Source organism: Cavia porcellus, unplaced genomic scaffold (genome assembly GCF_034190915.1).
Source record: "Cavia porcellus strain 051 isolate PalLab524CR breed Dunkin Hartley unplaced genomic scaffold, mCavPor4.1 scaffold_20, whole genome shotgun sequence".
Classification (NCBI taxonomy): domain Eukaryota; kingdom Metazoa; phylum Chordata; class Mammalia; order Rodentia; family Caviidae; genus Cavia; species Cavia porcellus.
In genome coordinates this window covers 58,499,352-58,519,632 of record NW_026947503.1, presented here as the reverse complement: position 1 = coordinate 58,519,632, position 20,281 = coordinate 58,499,352, and the positions used below count along the sequence as shown (strand labels likewise).

The window sequence follows — 20,281 nt, the reverse complement described above, 5'->3', positions numbered from 1 at the left end:
ATTGTTCATAGGTCTGGAGTTTTGGGTGATTTTGAATCTATTCCTGTGGTATCTTAGTTACTTTTCTCGTTACTGAGACAAAATACCCAACACCCAAAGTTAAAGGGAGGACGGAAGGTTTGTTTTGGTTCACATTTTGTAGAGGTTTCAGTCTGTTGTTGGCTGGATCAGGACAGAGTGGCACAGGGCAGAGGGGCATCACAGAGGAGAAGCAGTTCATGGCAGGCAGAAGGCACCAGTAGCAGCCTGCCTTTCCCTTTTATATCTTCCAGGCTATGGGTGCTTTGGGTGGTCCCACCCACACCCAAGCTACAGTTCATTATCCACACCTACAACTATGCCAAAACCAATCAGTGGTGTAATTTAGCAATCACACACCCTCAATCTCAGCCTCACATACTTAATTGCAGCATCACGCATCAGAGATCCAGCTATCTCTGAACCCCCCTCCCGTGTCTGCATCAGGCTTTTGGGGGACATCTAGACATAAACTATAGCATGTAGAGAGGGATGGTGCACAGGGGTAAGAATACAGCCAGTTGGACAGCTAAGAGTAGGAATAAACAGATTTCTGATTCACAGTGTCATGTCTTTATTAACTGAGTAATTTTAAATAAGTTACTTTATTACCTTTTACCTACAAAAGCTAAGAAATAGTAAAAGCATTCTAAGTATAAATAGAAAAACAAGATAAAATTGGTAAAGACAGAACAAAAGCCTGAGGGCTGACTAAATAGGAGAGTGAGAAGGATGTGCAGGAATAGGAGACCCTTGGGAAGCAGGCGGGCTGGATGGCTGGGTTGAGAGCTTTCCCAGGTCGATGGTCTCCTGTCAGCCTGCAGAGTGGTAGAGGTCCCATCCCTGTCACAGGCACGTTTCACTGGCCTATACAGTCCTGAAGCGCTCAGTTACTGCCGACCTCCTGGGGAGCCTTAGAATCCACGCACCCCAGAAGGCAGCGCCAGGCCTCACGCGCTCCCTCTGACTGACTGAAGAAAGGCATGGGTGCTGCTTTGAGGGCACGAACCCCACAGGTGCCTGGAGACTGGCGCCCGTGCATCCACTCCCAGGGTCCTGCTCTGTGCACCCCCACGGTCGTGGCCCCGTCTCTCTTGGGCCCTTGTTCCTGCTGCTCATGTGACTGCCGCAGAGGATTCCTGGAAAGAGTGTGGCGGTGCCCCGAAGTGGTTAGAGTGTGTATTTTGACTCTGTGACTTTTTAACTTCTGTGATCGGGGCAGTTGATTTTTTTGAAACTTGAGAGTCCCCCTAAAATGGATAATGTTGCATTGTTTTTCTCTTAAGGAATATGACATGCTTCACACATGTGTAAGTGCTTATGCACCTAAATAACTGATACCGATGTTTATATAAACTTGAACATTTATTTTTAGGGTTCTGTTAGAGTCTCGGAGGAAATCTAAGAAGATTACAGCCAGAGGCATCTTTGCAGGTGCCCGAGTGGTGCGTGGAGTAGACTGGCAGTGGGAAGACCAGGACGGCGGCAACGGGCGCCGGGGCAAGGTAGGACCACTGGGCTGGAGTGGGCCTCCTGGCTGCTCTGTTCCCGTGCTGCTAACAGTTTTTAAGTTTTGATTTCTCCTTTTTTTATTTATTTCTGCAAGAAGGCAGATTGCCCGCATGTTTTATACCTGTTGATATTTGATGCTCGAAGCACTTCCCTGAAGGCCTCCCTAAGTAGTGTTTCCTGCTCTTGACTCCCACGCTGCTGAAATCACCTTTGAGAGGGTAGTTCAGTGGTGGAGCACACACTTAGCACTGCGTTTAAAAAAAAATCCATTTAGTTGACTGCTTGTATGTTTTGTTTACCCAGAGACCTGTTAAGGAGGGACAATGGGCAGCTGCTGCTGCTTTTTTTTTTTTTTTTTTTCTTTTGAAAGTAGTAAAATACAACAGAACAAGACAGAATAAAGCCAGCTGAGACCGTGTAGTGAAATTGGTACAGAACTTCACAGCAGATTTGGGATAACAGTAATAGATACCACAGTATATTTCGTATCTTTATAATAGTTGTTCTTTCAATCACGTATATCAAAATAAGATGAAATACAGAACATTATAGAACTTACCAAAACGGAATATTAAATAGAGAAGTACCATTAATCAGAATAAAGCAAAACAGTAATAAAAATATTTGCCATCAAAGAGATGGTAGAAGGAAATCCCCCTTATTTGCTATGGTCAACCTCGAAAGAGATTCTCAGATTTCTGGTTCCCATTTGCTAACCAGGGGGACTGGGGAAGAGGGGTAGGGGAAGTGGGATGTTTGACTCTAGGCCGTGCACTAGTAGGTTCACTATTGCTTAGCAAGGAGGCAGGCTGGTTGCTTGGTTTCCCAGTGTCCTAAGTTCTAACATGTGTGGATCTCAGGAGATATGGGTGGTTCTCCCCCTAGAAGGGCCGCAATCTACCACACTGCACCCCTTGCCAGGGAGGGGAGCTGCTTGCTTGGTTTCCCAGGGTCCTAAGTTCCAACAAGGCACGGATCTCAGGAGACACTGGTGGTTCTCCCCCTGGAAGGTCCGCAGTTTGTCACACCGCAGCTGCTTACCCAGGGAGGTGAGCTCACTTTTTAAGCTTGACTGGAGACTGCACTGAGGTCCTTGCTATGCTAGGCAAGTGCCCTGCAGAGGTGCATCCCTGCAGGCAGCAGCTTCCTCGTGAGCCAGGCGGGCGAGCCAGGCCTGTGGGGCCCTGGGCTCGGGCCTAGCAGTTACTCTGGGTGGGGTGGGGATTTGTGTAGCACATTGCACTGGGGTGGGGCCAATGGGCTGTTGCTTGTGTTTATTTTAACTCCTGTTCCTGTGGCTGGTTATAGTGCCTCAGTTCAGTCAGCCAGCAAATGCTATCGAGTGTGTTCTGTGCTGTGCCGCGTTGCCACCATTGGTTAACGCTTGGAAAACACTGAAGGGACTTAGGTGTTGCCACCATTGGTTAACGCTTGGAAAACACTGAAGGGACTTAGGTGTTGCCACCATCAGTTAACGCTTTGAAAACACTGAAGGCTGATGATTTCATAAGTGTATATTATCTGAGAGACTCTTTATAAGAACTCAAAAGCCTGATTTTTAAATATTTTCTGTTTCTTAAATTCAATGTAATTTTATTTTAAATAATAAAGTATTTTAATATATAATATCTGGAAATCAGATATATTTTAGTTATTGTATTTTAAGTTCTTTATTTTTTTCTGGGCGTGGTGATGCCTATAATCCCACTTACTTGGGAGACTGAGCAGGATGAGTACAAGTTCAAGGCCTGGGCAAACTAGAGAGACTCTGCTGTAAAAGAAAAAAAGGCTGGGGTATATAGTGTAGTGGTGGTGTCCTTGCCTAGCATGTGTGAGACCATGGGGTCAGTCCTCAGTACCAGCCAAAACAAACCAAAGCAAAAACTTGATTCTTATTAAGGAAAGAGACTTTTGCCTTTTTTGAATTAAAAAATGCATTGGTCACTTCTTATGTCCATGTTTCTATTTCAGGTATCAGAGATATAGCAATAAGCAAAGAAAATGAAAATCCTGTCCTCTCAAAGCCTGTATTGTTATTAAGGGAGAGAGACAAAGTCTGAATGTGAATCCTTTTTTCTTTTTTTTAAATGGGTACCGGTTTATCGAACTCACGACTGCCTGCTTGCAAGGCACGTGCTTATGCCACTGAGCTAAATCCCCAGCCCCTGAATGTGAATTTTTGAGAACCTAGAGTGGTGTGTCACCTGACAGCTTGTTAGAAGTGTGACAAATCTACTTTTTCCTGGACCTTCTAAATCAAGATCTTCATTTTAACGAGATCCCTAGGTCATTTAAAGTTTGAGAAGCATTGCTTAGAATAGAAAAGTAGAACAATGTGAATTTGGAGAAGTAGCACCTCCTATGTTGATGGGTCTCAAGGGACTGTGATCCGTGAGCCCGTGGGAGAGAGATACACCCCTTGGGAGGTAATGGGGTGGGTTAGAGGGTCAGAACTCTGCTCCTCAGCAGGGTGCCTTCTCCGGCAGCACCCTCTACCAGCTTCCCTTCTTAGCATCCTGCCTTAGGCACCGAGAGTGCACAACTGTACTTGAGAGTCTAAGCAGTAAAGTGAATACTTTTGTCCTCAATATCTGGATTAAGGAGCAGACTAAGTCACTTTAAAAACATTCTTGTGTCCTGTGCTAGTTCAGCATCTGCCTTCAAGGTCACTAATGCCATAAGTTTGGACTGATCTTTACCTTTTTCCTAAGCACTGTTCCTTACAACAGGGTATCCAAGATGTGAAAGCATAAACTTAGCTGCACAGATCTGCTTTTAGGTGAAGGCTCCGGGAAAACATGAGCTGAATGGATTACGTGGGGTAGTTGACTGGCTCCACCACCATTGGGAGTTTAGTTTATAGCAGTCCTCTGCGGCAGTCAGTGGAGTCCTCGCTGCACAGGATTCCCCACAGTGCAGGTACCAGGCTGGCAGCACAGGCTTCTGCTCATTGGGCTGGAGTGTTGGCGGGGAATGGGCTGCCCTGTGATTTTTGCCTGTGAGCTTGCTTCAAAGTTTGAGGAGTAGGTGGAGCAGCCGATCTGGGTGGTAGGGAGTGGGTGACAGATGGGAGAGGAGTGTGGCTGTGATGTAGTCCAGACAGGCCCAGTGCGATTGAGATGGGGGCCAGGCTCACTTGAGCAGCATGTGCTCAGGTCAGTAAGTGGTGCAGTGACAGGAGCCATGGTGGGTCAAGCCTTTGTGATGTGTGGACCCTAGGTACCTGGACCCTGTAGTCAACTGGCTGTTCCCGTGGCGCCCTGCATTAGATGTCTTGCCTCTTTCCTGGGCACTGTGCATGTTTTCTGTTCATTTCCTCATCTTGTTTGGCTGTCTCCCGGCAGAGTATTTACTTTATTTTAATTAATTAATTAATTTGAGACAGGGTCTCACTATGTTTTCCAGGCTGACCTTGAACTCACAGTGATCCTCCTGCCTCAGCCTCCTGAGTGCTGGGATTACAAGTGTGCACCCCTATACCAGGCAGTATGCATATTTTAATAACTTGTTTTGAAAGAGTATGAGACCTAGGTTTTTAATATTTCTGTTCTAAAAAATGACTATTTTTCTTTACACATAACTATTACATGGTTAGAGAATTGGAAGTCGTTTCTTTTTAAATCAGCTTTTGAGGGCAGTTGCTGAAGTTTGAAGCCACTAAATGGTACTTTCTTGAGGTTTGCTATATTGGTACTTTTTTAGGGATTAAAAAGTAAGTATCCTTGAGGCTTTGAGTCATGAGTTTTAAGTTTTTGGTTTGTTATGATTGAACACGTTGCGTTTTAAGAAAAGTAAAACCATTTGAGTGAACGACTTTCCTTCCTTTTTTTTTGTCTTTTTGAGGCAGAGTCTCACTATGCCATTCAGGCTTACTATGCACTCTCTTTGTAGCCCAGGCTGGTCTTGAACTTGCAATGATCCTCCTACCTCAGCCTCCCAAGTGCGGGATTACAGGTGTGTGCTACTGTGTGTGGCTTTGAAGGACTTTCTTATAGTAAAAAATCTGCAGAGGATCATTGTTTAAGCACATCTTTATAACCTTCTAAATTTTTATTTTTTTGAGGTGGTGGGCTTTGAACACAGGGCTTTGTATACCAGCTGAGCTACAAACCACAGGTCTAATTATATTCTTGCCTGTGTGTAAATGACGAATGTTAGCATCTCTCACTTCAGTGCTGGCTGCTTTCTCTGTTACCTGTTGTAACTCACATCAGTTGTTTGTTTTGTATTACTATTGTTTTTGGTGGTGTTGGAGGTTGTACACATGATAGGCAAGTACTATACTACCAACTCTTGTTCCTTCATTTGGAGACAGGTTGTTGCTAAGTTACCCTGGCTGGCCTTGACTTGGAGTCTTTTATTCCAGCCTCTGCAACAGCTTGATGCCAGGCCTTCGTGGTAGGCTGGTAGGCCGGCTCCCAGGTGTTGGTGGTTTTGTATAAGTGTATTTACATGTGTTACTACCTTAAGGCTACTTTGTTTCATAGAGGCTTTTGAATACATGTCAATTAAAATAGATCAGATCGTATTTCTTTGCTTTTGAAATACCTTTAATGAAAATCTCAAATATATACCAAAGTAAAAGAGTAATGTAACATAGGCCTGTGCATTACTCATCACCTAGTTTTTAGCAACTGGGAACATTTTAAAAATGCCATTTACTGAAGAAAGCTGATTCTTTACATTTGGTTATCTATGGTATTCTTTGTATTTTCTATATATTTTAGGTGTGTTAGAACTACAGGCTTAATTAGGTTCAGGTTCTGGTTTTGTTTTTTGTTTTTAGCTTTTTCGAGACAGATTCTCACTATGTAGCTTAGGCTGGATTCACTGTGTAACCTGGGCTAACCTCAAACTCACAGTAATCCTCTTGCCTCACTCACTATAATCAGTGCTGGAATTGTAGGTGTGTACCACTACATCTGAAAAGGTCCAATTTTGGTGCCTGTACATCACAAGTGTGGCATGTATTTTCTGTTGCATTGTATTGGAGGCACATAGCATCTAATTATCTTACTTTTAGTGATATCAAGGTTAGTGAATAAGCTGGAGGTAGTATTCAGATCCATCCTTTACAAGGTTTCCCAGTGACCTTATGCCTCACAGGTTTAGCAGAAATTCCATGTGTATTTTATAATCAGAATTCACAATATAACTAGGTACTTTGTATGCCTTCCACTTTATTTCTTTGTCAGTAATAACATCATACTAACATGCGAAAGGATTTCATTTATTGATTCAGAATTGACCACGGAGCTTGCGTGCATTACAAGTAATTTGAAATCTAGGGTAAATTTGATTTTAAATAAAATTTATTTCTTTTGCTGGTCATGCTGATTTTGGTTCTTTCTATAAAACTTCTGGTACACATAAAGGTGTAGTGTTTTCTTAACCAGTGAAACAAAATGTGCTCTAGCAGAAGGTAAAGATCCTTGTCAGAGCGTTACTGTGTCAAGTAATGCAGTGATGAGCTGAGGGAAACCCTCCCCACTGTACAGCATTTACCTCTGTTGGCAGCTGAGGGGGTATGAAGAGTACTGGGAATATTTTTTGTTTTTAGGCTGGTAATATATGGATGTTCATTTCTTTTTTATCTTATAAAATTTACATGTTATACTTTATAATATATAATGTATTAAAATAAATGGCCTCATTTAGTAATGATTTAAAATATTTCTCAAATGATTAGGTCTTAAACATAAAACATTTGATTTCTGCCAAAGTATCAAAAAATGCCTAGCTCACAAAGCTATTTACTACAGGGTAAAAAGAAAGCCTGTTTTGCTGAAAGCAGTTGTACGTGTTTAAGGTGGGGAAGGGTTGTTAATTCCAGGCCTGAAGGCAGGATCTAATACCATGTACAGTGCCAGACTGACTTGGGTGTTTGCTGTGTGCCGTTGTGTGGACTTCGTTGGAAGCCCTTGAGCGCTGGCAGCCCAAGTGTGGAGGTGGTGTCTGGCTCCCACTGGAGAAACAGGGTCTGAGCTTTGGTGACTTCACAGCTTGTTGGGGACAGCAGTGGTACACTGCTGCAGGAAGGGACAACTTTGTGAACATTGCCATGCAGGTTCTTTAGGATCTTTCGCTTGTCAATTTGTAGCTAACCAGAGAACCAACTTATCTTGAATCATTTTGAGTACTTTTGTTTTTTTTATTTTTTATTTTTTTTGTCTTTTTCCTTTTTATCGGTACCAGGGATCGAACTCACGACTGCCTGCTTTCAAGCAAGGCGCTTATGCCGCTGAGCTAAACCCCCAGCCCCTTGAGTACTTTTGTACACAGATAAGGCAACTTCATGCTGAGTAATTGGTTTAAAAGCATATGGCTTGGCATGGTGCTGCATGCCTGTAATCCCAGCAGTCGAGTGAGGCTAAGGCAACAGGATCACTGTGGGTTTGAGGTCATCCTGGACTATACCAGTTCAAGGCCAGGCTGAACTGCATAGTGAGATCCTTTCTCAAAAAACAAAGGTACTGTTAAGTCTTTTAAAAATGCAAAGATTTAAAATTTCACACCAAATTATTTTCTATTAATCTATTGCTGTAATCCTTTAGACACCCAATTTAATATTTCTGTAGTGGTTTTAGAAATTAACATAATTCTGGAAAAATACGGCTTTAATGATTAATTGTGGCACATTTGGCAAAGAACTCATTTTACTTATTATACGCTTTGATTGGTAAAAATAACTTTTAAGATTTAAATAATTAAGCAAATTAACTTCTTCCTTCCCTTTTTAAAAAGTTCCTTTCTCCCTCACTTTTGTTAGGTAACAGAAATCCAGGACTGGAGTGCGTCTAGCCCACACAGTGCAGCCTATGTTCTCTGGGATAATGGTGCTAAGAACCTGTATCGAGTGGGCTTCGAGGGCATGGTGAGTAGTGATCACGTGTGGGTGAGGGGAGAGCAGCAGCTGCCTGGGTCATGCTCGTTCATCTTTTCTTCTCCTCCCTGTTTGTTAGAATAAGGCCTTCCAGATCATGAGTATCCATTGACAGGGAAATCAGTAAAGCGAGAATTCAATAAACTTGTGAGACCTTGGCAGTTTTACTAGATTTGTCTAAACTGTTCAGTAGTAAATATGATAGCCAGTACAGTAGGGACACCTGTAATGCAGCTGGGAGAGCCCAGCTTGGAGGTAACTTAGCAAGACTGTCTCTCAAAATAAAAAATAAAAAGGGAGTGAGGATATAGCTTGGTATGAAGAACCTGAGTTCAGTCCCTGGTATTGCGAGGAAAAAAAGTAAATATGATTTTTACTCTCAGTAAATGTTTAGATATCTTGCTGTGCCTTGATTTTTACAGAGCTACTCCTTCGGGTTAAGTCTAGAGGATTTATTTTACTAAGATCTTTCAAAAAGATCTGGAGTCATCTGTAAGTCCAGTCTTTGATTGGGTGTACTAAAGTTTTGTGGTGTATTTTTATTTTTTGTTCTGGTAGTTGATAAAAGTATAAATTATAGTAGATGTTAAACTTACTTTAAGGTGATATTTTCCTATTTTTTAGAAGTGTAGGTTTGATAAAGAATGATTGAGAAATACCTGAAACTACTTAGGTGCTTAGGAGGATAATGGAAGTATATTCAGTAAATTGCTGTATATGTCTATATTTCATGGACTGTTGTTCAGAAATTGACTTTACTATTTAATTCATATCACTGTTCATGCAAACAGTAACACCTTTTATGTCCTTTCAATGTTGAATATATTCCCTATTCAAAAAATTATTTAAATTTCATTTCTTTCTCAGCTGTCATATATCTCTCGTTAGGCAAGAGAAATCTATTTCATTGATAGATTCCATTTAGACAGAAAAGCCACCATGTGACTTTCAGCAAATAATTTGCCAAGTTTTATTATTGGATATAGTACAGTATCACTGTTTCATTACTGTCTTATGTCTCTGTTAGGGTTTTTTTTTGTGTGTCTTTTTTATCTTTTTGATACAGGGCATCACTATGCAGTTTAGGTTGGCCTTTATCTCACTTTGTAGCCCAGGCTGGTCTCGAACTTACAATTATTGTGTGCACCACCATGCCTGGCTGTCTGATAGTTTTTAAATTGTGACTTTTTGCAGGATTTTGAATATTTGCTTCAAACAAAGGCTTATGCACTGTATGTGCTGGCTGGTTCGTGTACATAAATTGGTGATGAGTAGTATTTCTTTGGAGTATCTCTTGTTCACAAGCAGTGTGTCAGCTTGAATCCTTACATATTTCTTTGATCATTAGGGATGTCTTTCTTTAGGGTGGATTCCTAAAACTGGAATTGCTGGGTTAAAGCATCACACTAAGACACTTAGACACATCTCTGGCCAGGAGGGAGTGATATTTTATGTTCAGCTGTTATCGAGGCTGGAGAGAGTTGGCCTCTGTGTGTATGAATAAAGGGGCTCCTTTCTTGAATGGAGTAAAATGCACTGATCATTCAGTGTGTGTTCCAATATTAGTAGGCATTTTAAAGCAAATTGAAATTTTCTGCTAAATTCCACAATAACACCCCAAGTTGCTCTTCTAAGTCCACATTTTCTTTGCTTTCCCTCATACCACAGGTGCTTCCCTATTGCACTTGAATAATACTGTTTTCTATAAAAGATAATGGGAAGAACTTGAATTAACCTAGTTATGAGGTTAATTCAACTGAGGACTAAGTTGAAATAAAGAGGAAAATGAACCACCAGAGGTTCTAAAGACTAGATTTAATCCCATCCTTGTTTACTTTGTCCTGCCTGCTCACTTTGGGACAATTGCCTTTACTATTGGTCTTCACTTTCTCCGTTTATAAAATAAGTTAATATTTGTCCTCTGTATTTCATAAAATTGATTAGAATGCTCAAACAAGATTTTTTTGATAAAGGTATCTTTCAAGTTAAATGTGTTATGTACATTTTAAATACTTGTTATAGTTCTTTTATTGGCTTGTGGTTTTTAAAATGCAATGATAGATATTCTATTGTAATTAAAATTTTGAGCTTTAAAATTAAGAAGTCAGAAGTAAATAAAGTATGACCTTACTGAACATGGAGGCACATGCCTGTAATCTCAGGACTTGGGGGGCTGAGGCAGGAAAATCTTGAGATTGAGGCCAGCTTGAACTACATAGTGAGACTGTCTCAAAAAAGGAAAAGTGTGACTGTCTGAAGATCAAGTTCATAGCTTTTGAAAGATTTTATTGAAAGCAATATTTAGTGTAATTGTTAACTCAGAGGTATTCTTCTGTTGTGGCTGTTTTCTAAATGAATTTTTTTGCCTGTTTCAGGTATTGAAGTTCTCATGCATGATTTTTCTGGTTTCTTTTCTTCTTAGTCTGATCTGAAATGTGTCCAGGATGCCAAAGGAGGCTCCTTCTACAGAGATCATTGCCCTGTGCTAGGTGAGTTAGCAGATCAGAGAAAATTTCTTAGCGGTGGAATTGATGGATTCAGTAAAATGTTTAAATTGGACAGAAATTAGACACCGTTAGGCCAGACATGGTGCTGCATACTTGTAATCCTAGCACTTGAGAGGCTGAGGCAGGAGGAGCACCATGAGTGTGAGAACAGCCTCAGCTATGTAATGAGTTCAAGGCCAGCCTGTCTCAAAACAACAACAGCAAAATGAGTCATCATTAAGGTCATTTAGAAAGATTAGCCTATATCAGTGCTATAGCTCATGCATTCGTTAAAATGGGATTTGAAAACTTCGTGCTTATAAATTTCTTAGAATTTTTGTAAGATTGACTTCTTAATAAAAGAACAGCTGTAAGATTAAGGTAACATAATGAGTAAAATTCCATTTATCATTAAAAATCTTATAGCGGCTGGGAATATAGCTCAGTAGCACAGTGCCTGTCTGGCAAGGACAAGGTCCTGAGTTTGATTCCTGGTAAGAAAAACAAAATTTTATTTTTTCTGATGGTGGGGATTGAACTCAGAGTCTTTAAATTGAGCTACTTTCTTAGCTTTTTAAAATTTTTCATTCTGAGACTAAATTCCTAAGTGGGATGTAAATTTGTGATCTTTTCGTGTTTGCTTCCCTAAGTGCTAAGATTACAGGTGTGCACCATCTATTACATGTATTGTTAAAATTTAAAAGAAGAAGGAAAATCAAAACTTTTATTTTTAGATTTTAAAATCTTATTTTTACCAAATGAAATTCTCCACTCTTCTGATTCTTTAATGCCTGAATATTTTTTCTCATTTTATTTTCCTCTTTCTAAATCATTTGACTTGCTTTTTTGTTAGAAAGTACTGTGTTCTTGACTCATACTTTATAATTTGTTTTATAAAAGGACAATATTGGAAAAATAGTAGTTTTTTTTAATACCAGTGTTTTTAATGTGCTTGTGGCATTTTTCTTATTAGAAATTTTCTTGTTTTATGTTTTGCCTTCTTAAGAAAAATATAGAATGAATATGCACATTTTGAATCTCCTAAGAGTTTTTTGATCACGGCTCTTTTATCTTAGAGCTAGCTATTGAAAACAATCTGGGGAATGGGCTTTGAAATACTTAAATATACTGTTTTAGCAAAAATCACAAGATCTGCTTATTGAAAAATTATGCTGATACTATGGACTAAAACCTTCGGAACCATGAGCAAAATAAAGTCTTTCCTCCTTAAAAACAAAACAGAACAAAGCAAAGCATACTAACTACTCTAGAGGAAAAAAATCCAGAATTTTCTTTTCTACCTGTGATTAATTATGGTGACTCTGGTGCAGTAATAGGTCGCCCAGGCAGAAAAGTATTTTCATCATCCAGAATTTCGTGTTCTGAGATAGGGTCGAATAGTTTTTTATAGACTCTGCTCTTGTTTGCTTATTATTATTATCAATCATTATATTATCAGCATTTTTGTTGTCTTTTGTTTATTTTCTTATGGTGCTGGGATTGAAGCAAGGCTTCCTATTGCCCTGCTACTAAGTGACATCTCCAGCCCATGTTATTAAAATTTTTGAGGACTGGGGATATAGCTCAGTGGCACAAACACCTGCCTGGCAAGCACAAAGTTCTGAGTTCAGTTCCGGGTACAAAAACAAAAAACAAAAAAATTTTTGAGTCTGATGTTTGTTTTCTGTTTTTAAAATCTCTCAGTTCTAGAATATGATGCTTAAAAGTGAGTTCTTAAAATTTTTAAAATAGTTTAGAGTTGTAAGTATCTGAAATTAAACTAGATACTATTTTTGTTTAAAAGTAATATATTTGTAACAGAACTTGCTACTTGGATACAAAAATGACAAGAATAAGTTCTGGTGTTTTGTAGCATAGTAGGGTGACTAGTTAATAATATAGTATATTTCAAGTATTCTTATCATGAAGAAAGGTGAGTGTTTACATGATAGATATGCTAAATACCCTGATTTAATCATTCCACATTATATACCTGTATTGAAATACCACACTGTGCCCAATAAATATGTAAAAATGAAATAAGTAGGTCTATCAAAAAATAAAGATTGCAGTGGAGCACTGAATAATTATATGTAACAAACAACGTAAGCAAGGTGAAATGAACCAGTTTCTAGAAAGGTGAAAACTACCATAGCTGATTAGAAGTAGAAAGCTGGAATAGACCTTTAACAAGTAAAGAGATTGCGTTAATAGTCACATCCATGAAAAATGCAGTCATGTATTGCTGCTGTGTCTTTTTTTCTTCCTTTTTAAAATTTTTTTAATGACTGCCTCTGAAATTACAGGTGAGCAGAACGGCAATAGGAATCCTGGTGGGTTGCAGATTGGCGACCTGGTAAATATAGATCTTGACCTGGAAATTGTGCAGTCTCTGCAGCACGGTCATGGTGGATGGACCGATGGCATGTTTGAAACGCTAACTACCACTGGCACTGTTTGCGGCATCGATGAAGATCATGACATTGTAGTGCAGTACCCAAGTGGCAATAGGTTGGTGACATCGCCAATTTCTGATGGTGACAAAGTCAGTACACACAGAAAAGAGCCTTGAGAATAAATAATGCAATTTAATAAGACTCACTAAAGTGAAATGGTAGATAAAAATGTGAGTATGTTGGTAACATGCAGAGGAATGGGTGAGAGACAATGAGGATTTATATGAGTGAGTGAAATTATGTATTTATGATACAAAGTTTTATATACTTTAGATTTTTCCTTTTAGGGGTAAAATATATTATGTCAGTATTAGGTAAAAGTACAGCTCAAATATTCTTTGTTCAGAATGAGCCGTAATAATCTGTGAATCAGGAAAGGTCCCATTAAACTCCTCTAGCCTCTGTATTTAGTCATCTGGTGACAGCACAGAGTTTCCCAATGCTAAGATCTGTAGGCATACACTCATTCTCATCCTTTTTTTTCCCTTCTTCAGTATTGGAGATTGAATCCAGGACCTTAGCACTGAGATACATCACCAGGCCCTTTTTATTTATTTTTTGAGACAGGGTCTTCTTAAGTCACTAAGTAGTCCAGGATGGGTTTGAACTTGGATCCTCCTGCCTCAGGCTCCGAGAGGTCTGGAGCTGCAGGTGTGTACTGCCATACCGGGCATATACTTGTGACCACCCTATAGGCTTGCATGCATTTCCTTACTTGGCACTGAGGTATTACTTGCTCCATGTGGCATTCCTTTCCTCCTTTTATTCCCTTTTCCTCAGATTTAACCCCACTCCATCCTACGAGTGCTGAGGTCATATGCTAGTTTAGAGCCTTCTGCTGTTTTGCGAGGCACCCTGGTATTCATCTATTAGGTCTCGTATTATCAATTAAAATGGTTATTTGACTTCTTGGCTTCAAGTTTCTTGGAGGCTGGGCATATGCCTTTTATTTTATTTTGCTTCGGGAGACCAAAACATGTCTTGTTTACTGGTATGTTTACAATACTTTAAGGTGAAGTCAGTAGTTAACTGAGTAATTATCTTGCTGACATGTGCATAGAGAAACTGAGGGCTCATTATTTAGGGAAGGGATTTTATGTAGTGTAAGAAAAGTTAACATTAAATTGCTTACCTAAGTGCAGAATTAGCTCCAATTGTACCCAGATCTCAAGGGCACACACAGTCTTATCAATAAGTGTGAAAAAGTATATGACAAAATCTAGTACTCTGATCAAAACACCGAACAGAGTAGGAACAGAAGGGAATAGCCTCAGCTTAATTAAAGGACCTGAAAGACGACATCTAGAAACCCAAGATAAATGATATCATACTCAGTGGTAAAAGACTGAATGCTTCCTCCCCACTCACATTAGAAATAAGGTCCACATTCCCACTTACATTTAATGTAGTATCCAGAGGCTCTAGGCGGGTCAAGAAAAGAAACAAAAGGATGATGTGAGAGAAAAGAGGATATAAAACTATTTACAAGTGGCGTGAGCTTGTATTATAGGGAAACCAGGAAGCTATAGTCAAACAAGGTGTTATTACATAAAATGAGACATACAGATCAAGGAATAGGGAGCCCAGAAGTAAGCTCTTGCATTGCTCAGTTGATTTCTGTTCAGGGCCCACGACAGTTCAGTGGTGCTGAACCAGGTTAACATCCACATACAAAAGAAAGAAATTGCCGTGCACCATATATAAGTATTGAGTCAAAATTGATCATCGATCTAAGAACCAAAATGTTAAAGTCTTGGAGCAAAATAGGTATAATTCTTCATGTTCTTGAGTTAGATGATGGTTGTATAGATACAGCCCTAAAATAAAAGTTAGATAGACTAGCCCTCATCTCAACTAAAAGCTTATTTTCTAAGGGAGACTACAAGAAAAATAGTGACAACTCATATAATGGGAGAAAATGTTTACAAGTTATAAATAACTCTTAAAGTTCAGCAGTAAAAATTGAGTTGACAAAATGAATTGACAGTTTTTCAGAGAAACTATATCAGTAACCAAAAAGTTGGACTTAGCTAGGACTGCTGTAACAAAATACTGCAAATAAACAAAACAAAATACAACACTAAAAAAAACCCCCAAAATACTACAAACGGTTGGTTTATATAACAGAACTGTACTTTTTTATCCTTTTCAAGGCTTGAAGTTAAAGGTTGTGGTGTTCTCTAGGTTGGCTCTGGTGAGACCTGTCTTCCTGGCTTGTAGACAGCTACCTTCTGGTCCCCTCATCTGGTCTTCCCTTTATGTGTGGTTCGGGAGAACTCTTTGGTCTCTTACATTTGTAAAGGTACCAGTACTGTCAGATTATGGTCTCATTCCCATTTCCTCTTTTAATATCTCTTACTTCCCAGAAGGCTTTGTCTCCAAATTCAGTGCTGTTGGGGGTTAGCACTTCAGTGTGTGAATTCTCTGAGAACACAGTTCTGCCCAGAATACTCAGGAGAAGATACTCTTGTTATTAGGGAATTGCAAATCAAAGCCACACTGAGATCCTGTTTCATATTCTATGATGGGTAGAATCCAAATGTCAAATCAGTATTGAGGATGTAGAGAAATTAGAACCATCCATATTGCTGGTAACACTGTAAAGTGGTGGAGTCACTGTGGAAAAAGTTTTCCTAGCTCAGCATGTTTAATGTAGGCTTATCCTTTGACCCCACAAGCAGTTCCACACTTGTGTGTACTCCCAGGAGAATTGAAGCACCTGTGTACACACCTGGACATGGCTGTTTGTAGAATATTATTCATAAGAGCCAAAAAGAAACAATGGACATGCTCTCAGCTGATGAAGGAGTTGCCAAAGCAAGATGTCACCCTAAGATGGTGTTAGTGTACTGACACACTCCAGCATAGATGGGTATTGGGGACGAACTGAGGGAGAGAAGCAAAGCCATGCAAGGTTCACAGAGTGTGGATTGTCTTTGTGTAAAATATCCAAAGTAAGAAGATCCGTATCAGCAGAAAGTTGATTACAGCTCTTTAGGGCTGAGGAGACACTGGCTGTGTACTGCTGGTAGGTATGGATGTGTTTCCAAGAGGTGAGGATGAAACCTGAGCTGGGAACCGCACTCAGCTCTGTGAATACGCTAAAAACCATGGATTCTCACACCTCAACTAGGTGGATACATCTTAATGAAGCTGTTTTTAAAAAAGAAAAAACCTTTAAAGTTTAGTTCTGAGTAGCATGTATTTATGTATTTTGTGTTAAATAATTCTCTTTTTTTGGGGGGGGTTTGGAAATGTTAATACAAGTTGGTATTATTAATTGTAAAATTCTCGTTTAAAATTCTTTATTGGACAGTAGGGTGTAAACAGTAATAGGAATCTGAGCTCCAGAAAGTAATCTTTTTTGTTCCTTATTCAACAAAGACTGTTAATACATATCAGGCCCTGTAGGATTACAAAGTCAGGCAAGATTTGGTTTCCTGATATTGTGGGGCTTATCTTTAGTTTGGATAAACTGGAAATAACTGCAGTGAAGTGTTCTGAGTAGAACAGAAGGTAAGGATTTAGGGTATTCCGAAGGCCCAAAAGGAAGTGGTCATTTGTGATGGGCAGATCAAAACTTGAGAGAGAAAAATTCTGAGTGCAGTAATTGAGAGGAGGGAGTGACTGACCGCAGGAGCAGGGCACTGCAGATAGAGGGCAGGAGTGGGCCCTGCTGCTGTTCAGTGTTCGGCTCAGGGAAGCCTGGAAGGCTGGGGCTTGAAAAGGAGCCCAGGATGTGCGTGCGTGCATGCATGTGTGTGTGTTTGTGTCTGATACTCAGACTACTCATACTACTCAGGCATTGTCATCATTGGAGACAAGAACTTAGTAACAAGGTTGGTTTAGCCTGTGACTTTTTTATATGCTCATAACCATTTGAATTAAGGAAAAAGTATACATACAAGATGCCAAATCTCCAGAACCTGATTAGACAAGAACACCTTTTTCCTTTGGAGTCAAGTGGGAGATTAGGTAAAGTAAGTATTATGTTACACATGGAACTGCTAAGTAGTCATTAAAATGACAGTGTTAAGGTGGTAGAAGTGTAGAAAAATGCTTATGTATGGTGAGTCAGAATCTACATTTATCTTGAGAGAATGATTATCATTATGGAAAATACTCATGCATGAAAATTAAAAGTAGATAATGTTTTTATCTGTAAATTGACCATGGCAGGAGAAATGGTATGTTTTTTTGTAGAGCAGTTAGGCTCCATCAGAATGGTAAATATATACTTGGATCAAGTAGTTCTTTTTAAGAATCTGATGGAATACTGACCCAGTGTGCACAAAGATACTTGTACAGGAATTATGCAAATGAAAATGTGGAAGTGCTTCGTGCGATAGTTCATAGGAGAGTGGTTATGTACCTGAATGTATGTCTGTCATTGGAGGAGATAGTCTGTTAAACTGAGTGAAATAGATTTATATCTGACATTGAAAAATTTTCCAAGATGTGTTATATTTGAATAAAGTAGTAACAGAATATTGTGTGTGTGTAATGATCCCATTTGTGGATACATAGCTTATAAAGATCACTCAACACAGTGTTAGGTCTGTAAGAGTTTATGTGATAAAGTGTTAATAATGGTTTTAGTGATCTAGATGTATTTGTGTTATAGAACTTTTACTTTAAATGCTTCTGGAATGTTTGAGTTTTTAACAATGGTCACATTACTGTTATAACTTTCAAAAACATGGAAAATAAAACTGGAGAAAAGTATACTAAGATATTAGTATTGTATTAGGATTGTGAGATCAGAGATGACTCATTCCCTAATTTGTATAATAAAATTATAAGATGAGAATACATTATGAAAAGAAATGCAGATCACTCAGAGTGTAATTTGAAAGGATTGCCTGACTTTTGTTGTCTCAGGGTTTCCTCCTGCAGTATTAGAAATATGTACGTGTGCTTGCTTTGAGCTGGGCTTTGCTTTCACAGGTGGACCTTTAATCCTGCTGTCCTCACCAAAGCCAACATTGTGCGCAGCGGGGATGCTGCGCAGGGTGCAGAAGGAGGCACCTCACAGTTTCAGGTGGGCGACCTAGTGCAAGTTTGTTATGATCTGGAGAGAATTAAACTTCTGCAAAGAGGGCATGGAGAATGGGCTGAAGCGATGCTTCCAGTAAGTACATATCAAACAGTCTGGGGCTAGAGACTTAGCCCACATACTCTTAATTAAAAGTAAATTCATTTTAGAAACCTAATTGGTAACTAGATGTACTTGTGCCTTTTGTTTTGATTTATTCCCTTGAAATCAGGGTGGGAAGGTCCGGAAAGGATTAGGGTCATCTTGATGGTAGCTCTGTCTGCTAGTGGAGAGTGTGATGCCCCGCCTGGCAGCAGAGGTGTCCCTGGTACTTCTCCGTGGCGTGATGCAGATCCCTGGGTGTGTGGCCTCCTTGTGAACTGGCTGGTGGCAAAACATCAATAAAATGAACCTACGTATGCTAGCATGGCATGGCCTTGCCAACAACTCAGAACTAAGCAGCCAAAGCACCCTCTAAGGCAAGGCCCTTGCCTCAAGGAGAAGGGGCTAGGAATAGAAACAGATTGGGTGGCATAGAGACAGTAGGGACAGAGGAGGGAGTGGGTCCAGAAGAAAGGTGGCATGGCTCAGTAGAACCCTCATCCACAGTTGTTACTGAAAAAAGAGAACGAAGAACAGAGTAACTTCTTCCCTAAGGCATGTGCAGAAAATGGATGAAGATTAAAATATAATTCAAAATGAGTTAAAAGAAATTAAGAAAATCAAGATATAAAAGATTAAAATAACAATTAGAAATGAGGTGACAGAATTTAGGAAAGAATTGGAAAAAGGTTATTTCAGAATTGAAGACTGAGCTGGAAGCAATACAGCTGTCTCTTTAAGAGCTGTTAGAAGACAATAAGGGAAAATTTAAAATCAAAGATAAATATATTCCAGAAAGTTGAGCATAGTTTTGCACATTTGTAATCCCAGGACTCAGGAGGCTGAAACAAGAGGATTACTATGAGTTCGAGACCAGTCTGGGCTACAGAGTGAGTCCAAGGCTAGCCTGGACTACATAATGTGATCCTGTCCCCAAAACAAACAGAAGAGGTATAGTGGCACATGCCTGTAATCCCAGCATTTAGGAGGCTAAAGCAGGAGGATAGCTGTCAGTTCAAGGTCATCCTGGGCTACAAAGTGAGTTCAAAGGCAGTCTGAACTGCACGATGAGACCCTGTCTTAAAAAGATAACAAACAAACATTCTGGTAAAATCATTGTGTCTGTGAAGCAAAAAGTATTCTTTGGGTCACTGGAAAGAAAAACCAAATCTTAAAGAATTTAAGAAAATAATGCTGGTAAGAAAAAACTCTGATGTCAATGTTTTGTGTTAAAGAACAATGAAATAGCATTTATTTTAAAAATCTTTAAGAAAATGTAAAAAGACTATATATTGATATTAATGAGCACTAATGTAATAGTTCTAATTCTGTCATCACCAGTGATCTTGAGACCAGAATAGTCAGCAGGGAGAAAGACATGAAGATAATATAAAAGTTAAATAAAAACACTCTGCCTTTCAATTTGAATTGGAAGAATATTTGAATTCATGGTTTATTTCATCTTTAAAAATATAATAAAATAAAAAGTGCTCAAAGCTAAACAAAACAAAACAAACAAAAATCCTGTTTCTTAGTGCTGTCCATGAAAAGGCCTAAATTGATCAACATTCTTTTAACAGTAGGCAACGTCAGTGCTGAGGGTTGTGGTCTTCAGTAGCCTTGCCTGAGTGAGGCATCAAGGTTCCCTGAGGAAGGGAATAGATGTGGCTCTTCGGCGGAAAGTGAGGAGGACAAAGCCCCTTGTCATATGTATGATAGCAGGAAAGCGGTGAAAGATTCCTGGAGCCATGCTTGAAGAGTAGCCAACTAAAGAGGTTCTCACTGACCA

The 20,281-nt window shown here is 39.5% G+C and overlaps 1 protein-coding gene across 2 annotated transcripts in view; it reads left to right on the top strand.

Annotated features, from left to right (window-relative positions):
- Positions 1 to 20,281, top strand: part of Mib1 (MIB E3 ubiquitin protein ligase 1) — a 125,335-nt gene that overhangs the window by 26,692 nt on the left and 78,362 nt on the right. For both annotated transcript variants that reach the window (XM_063231857.1, XM_063231856.1), the window contains exons 3-7: positions 1,394 to 1,523; positions 8,300 to 8,404; positions 10,836 to 10,902; positions 13,206 to 13,410; positions 18,303 to 18,486. In XM_063231857.1, the coding sequence (XP_063087927.1) occupies positions 1,394 to 1,523; positions 8,300 to 8,404; positions 10,836 to 10,902; positions 13,206 to 13,410; positions 18,303 to 18,486 (691 nt within the window). The remainder of the gene's footprint in view (positions 1 to 1,393; positions 1,524 to 8,299; positions 8,405 to 10,835; positions 10,903 to 13,205; positions 13,411 to 18,302; positions 18,487 to 20,281) is intronic.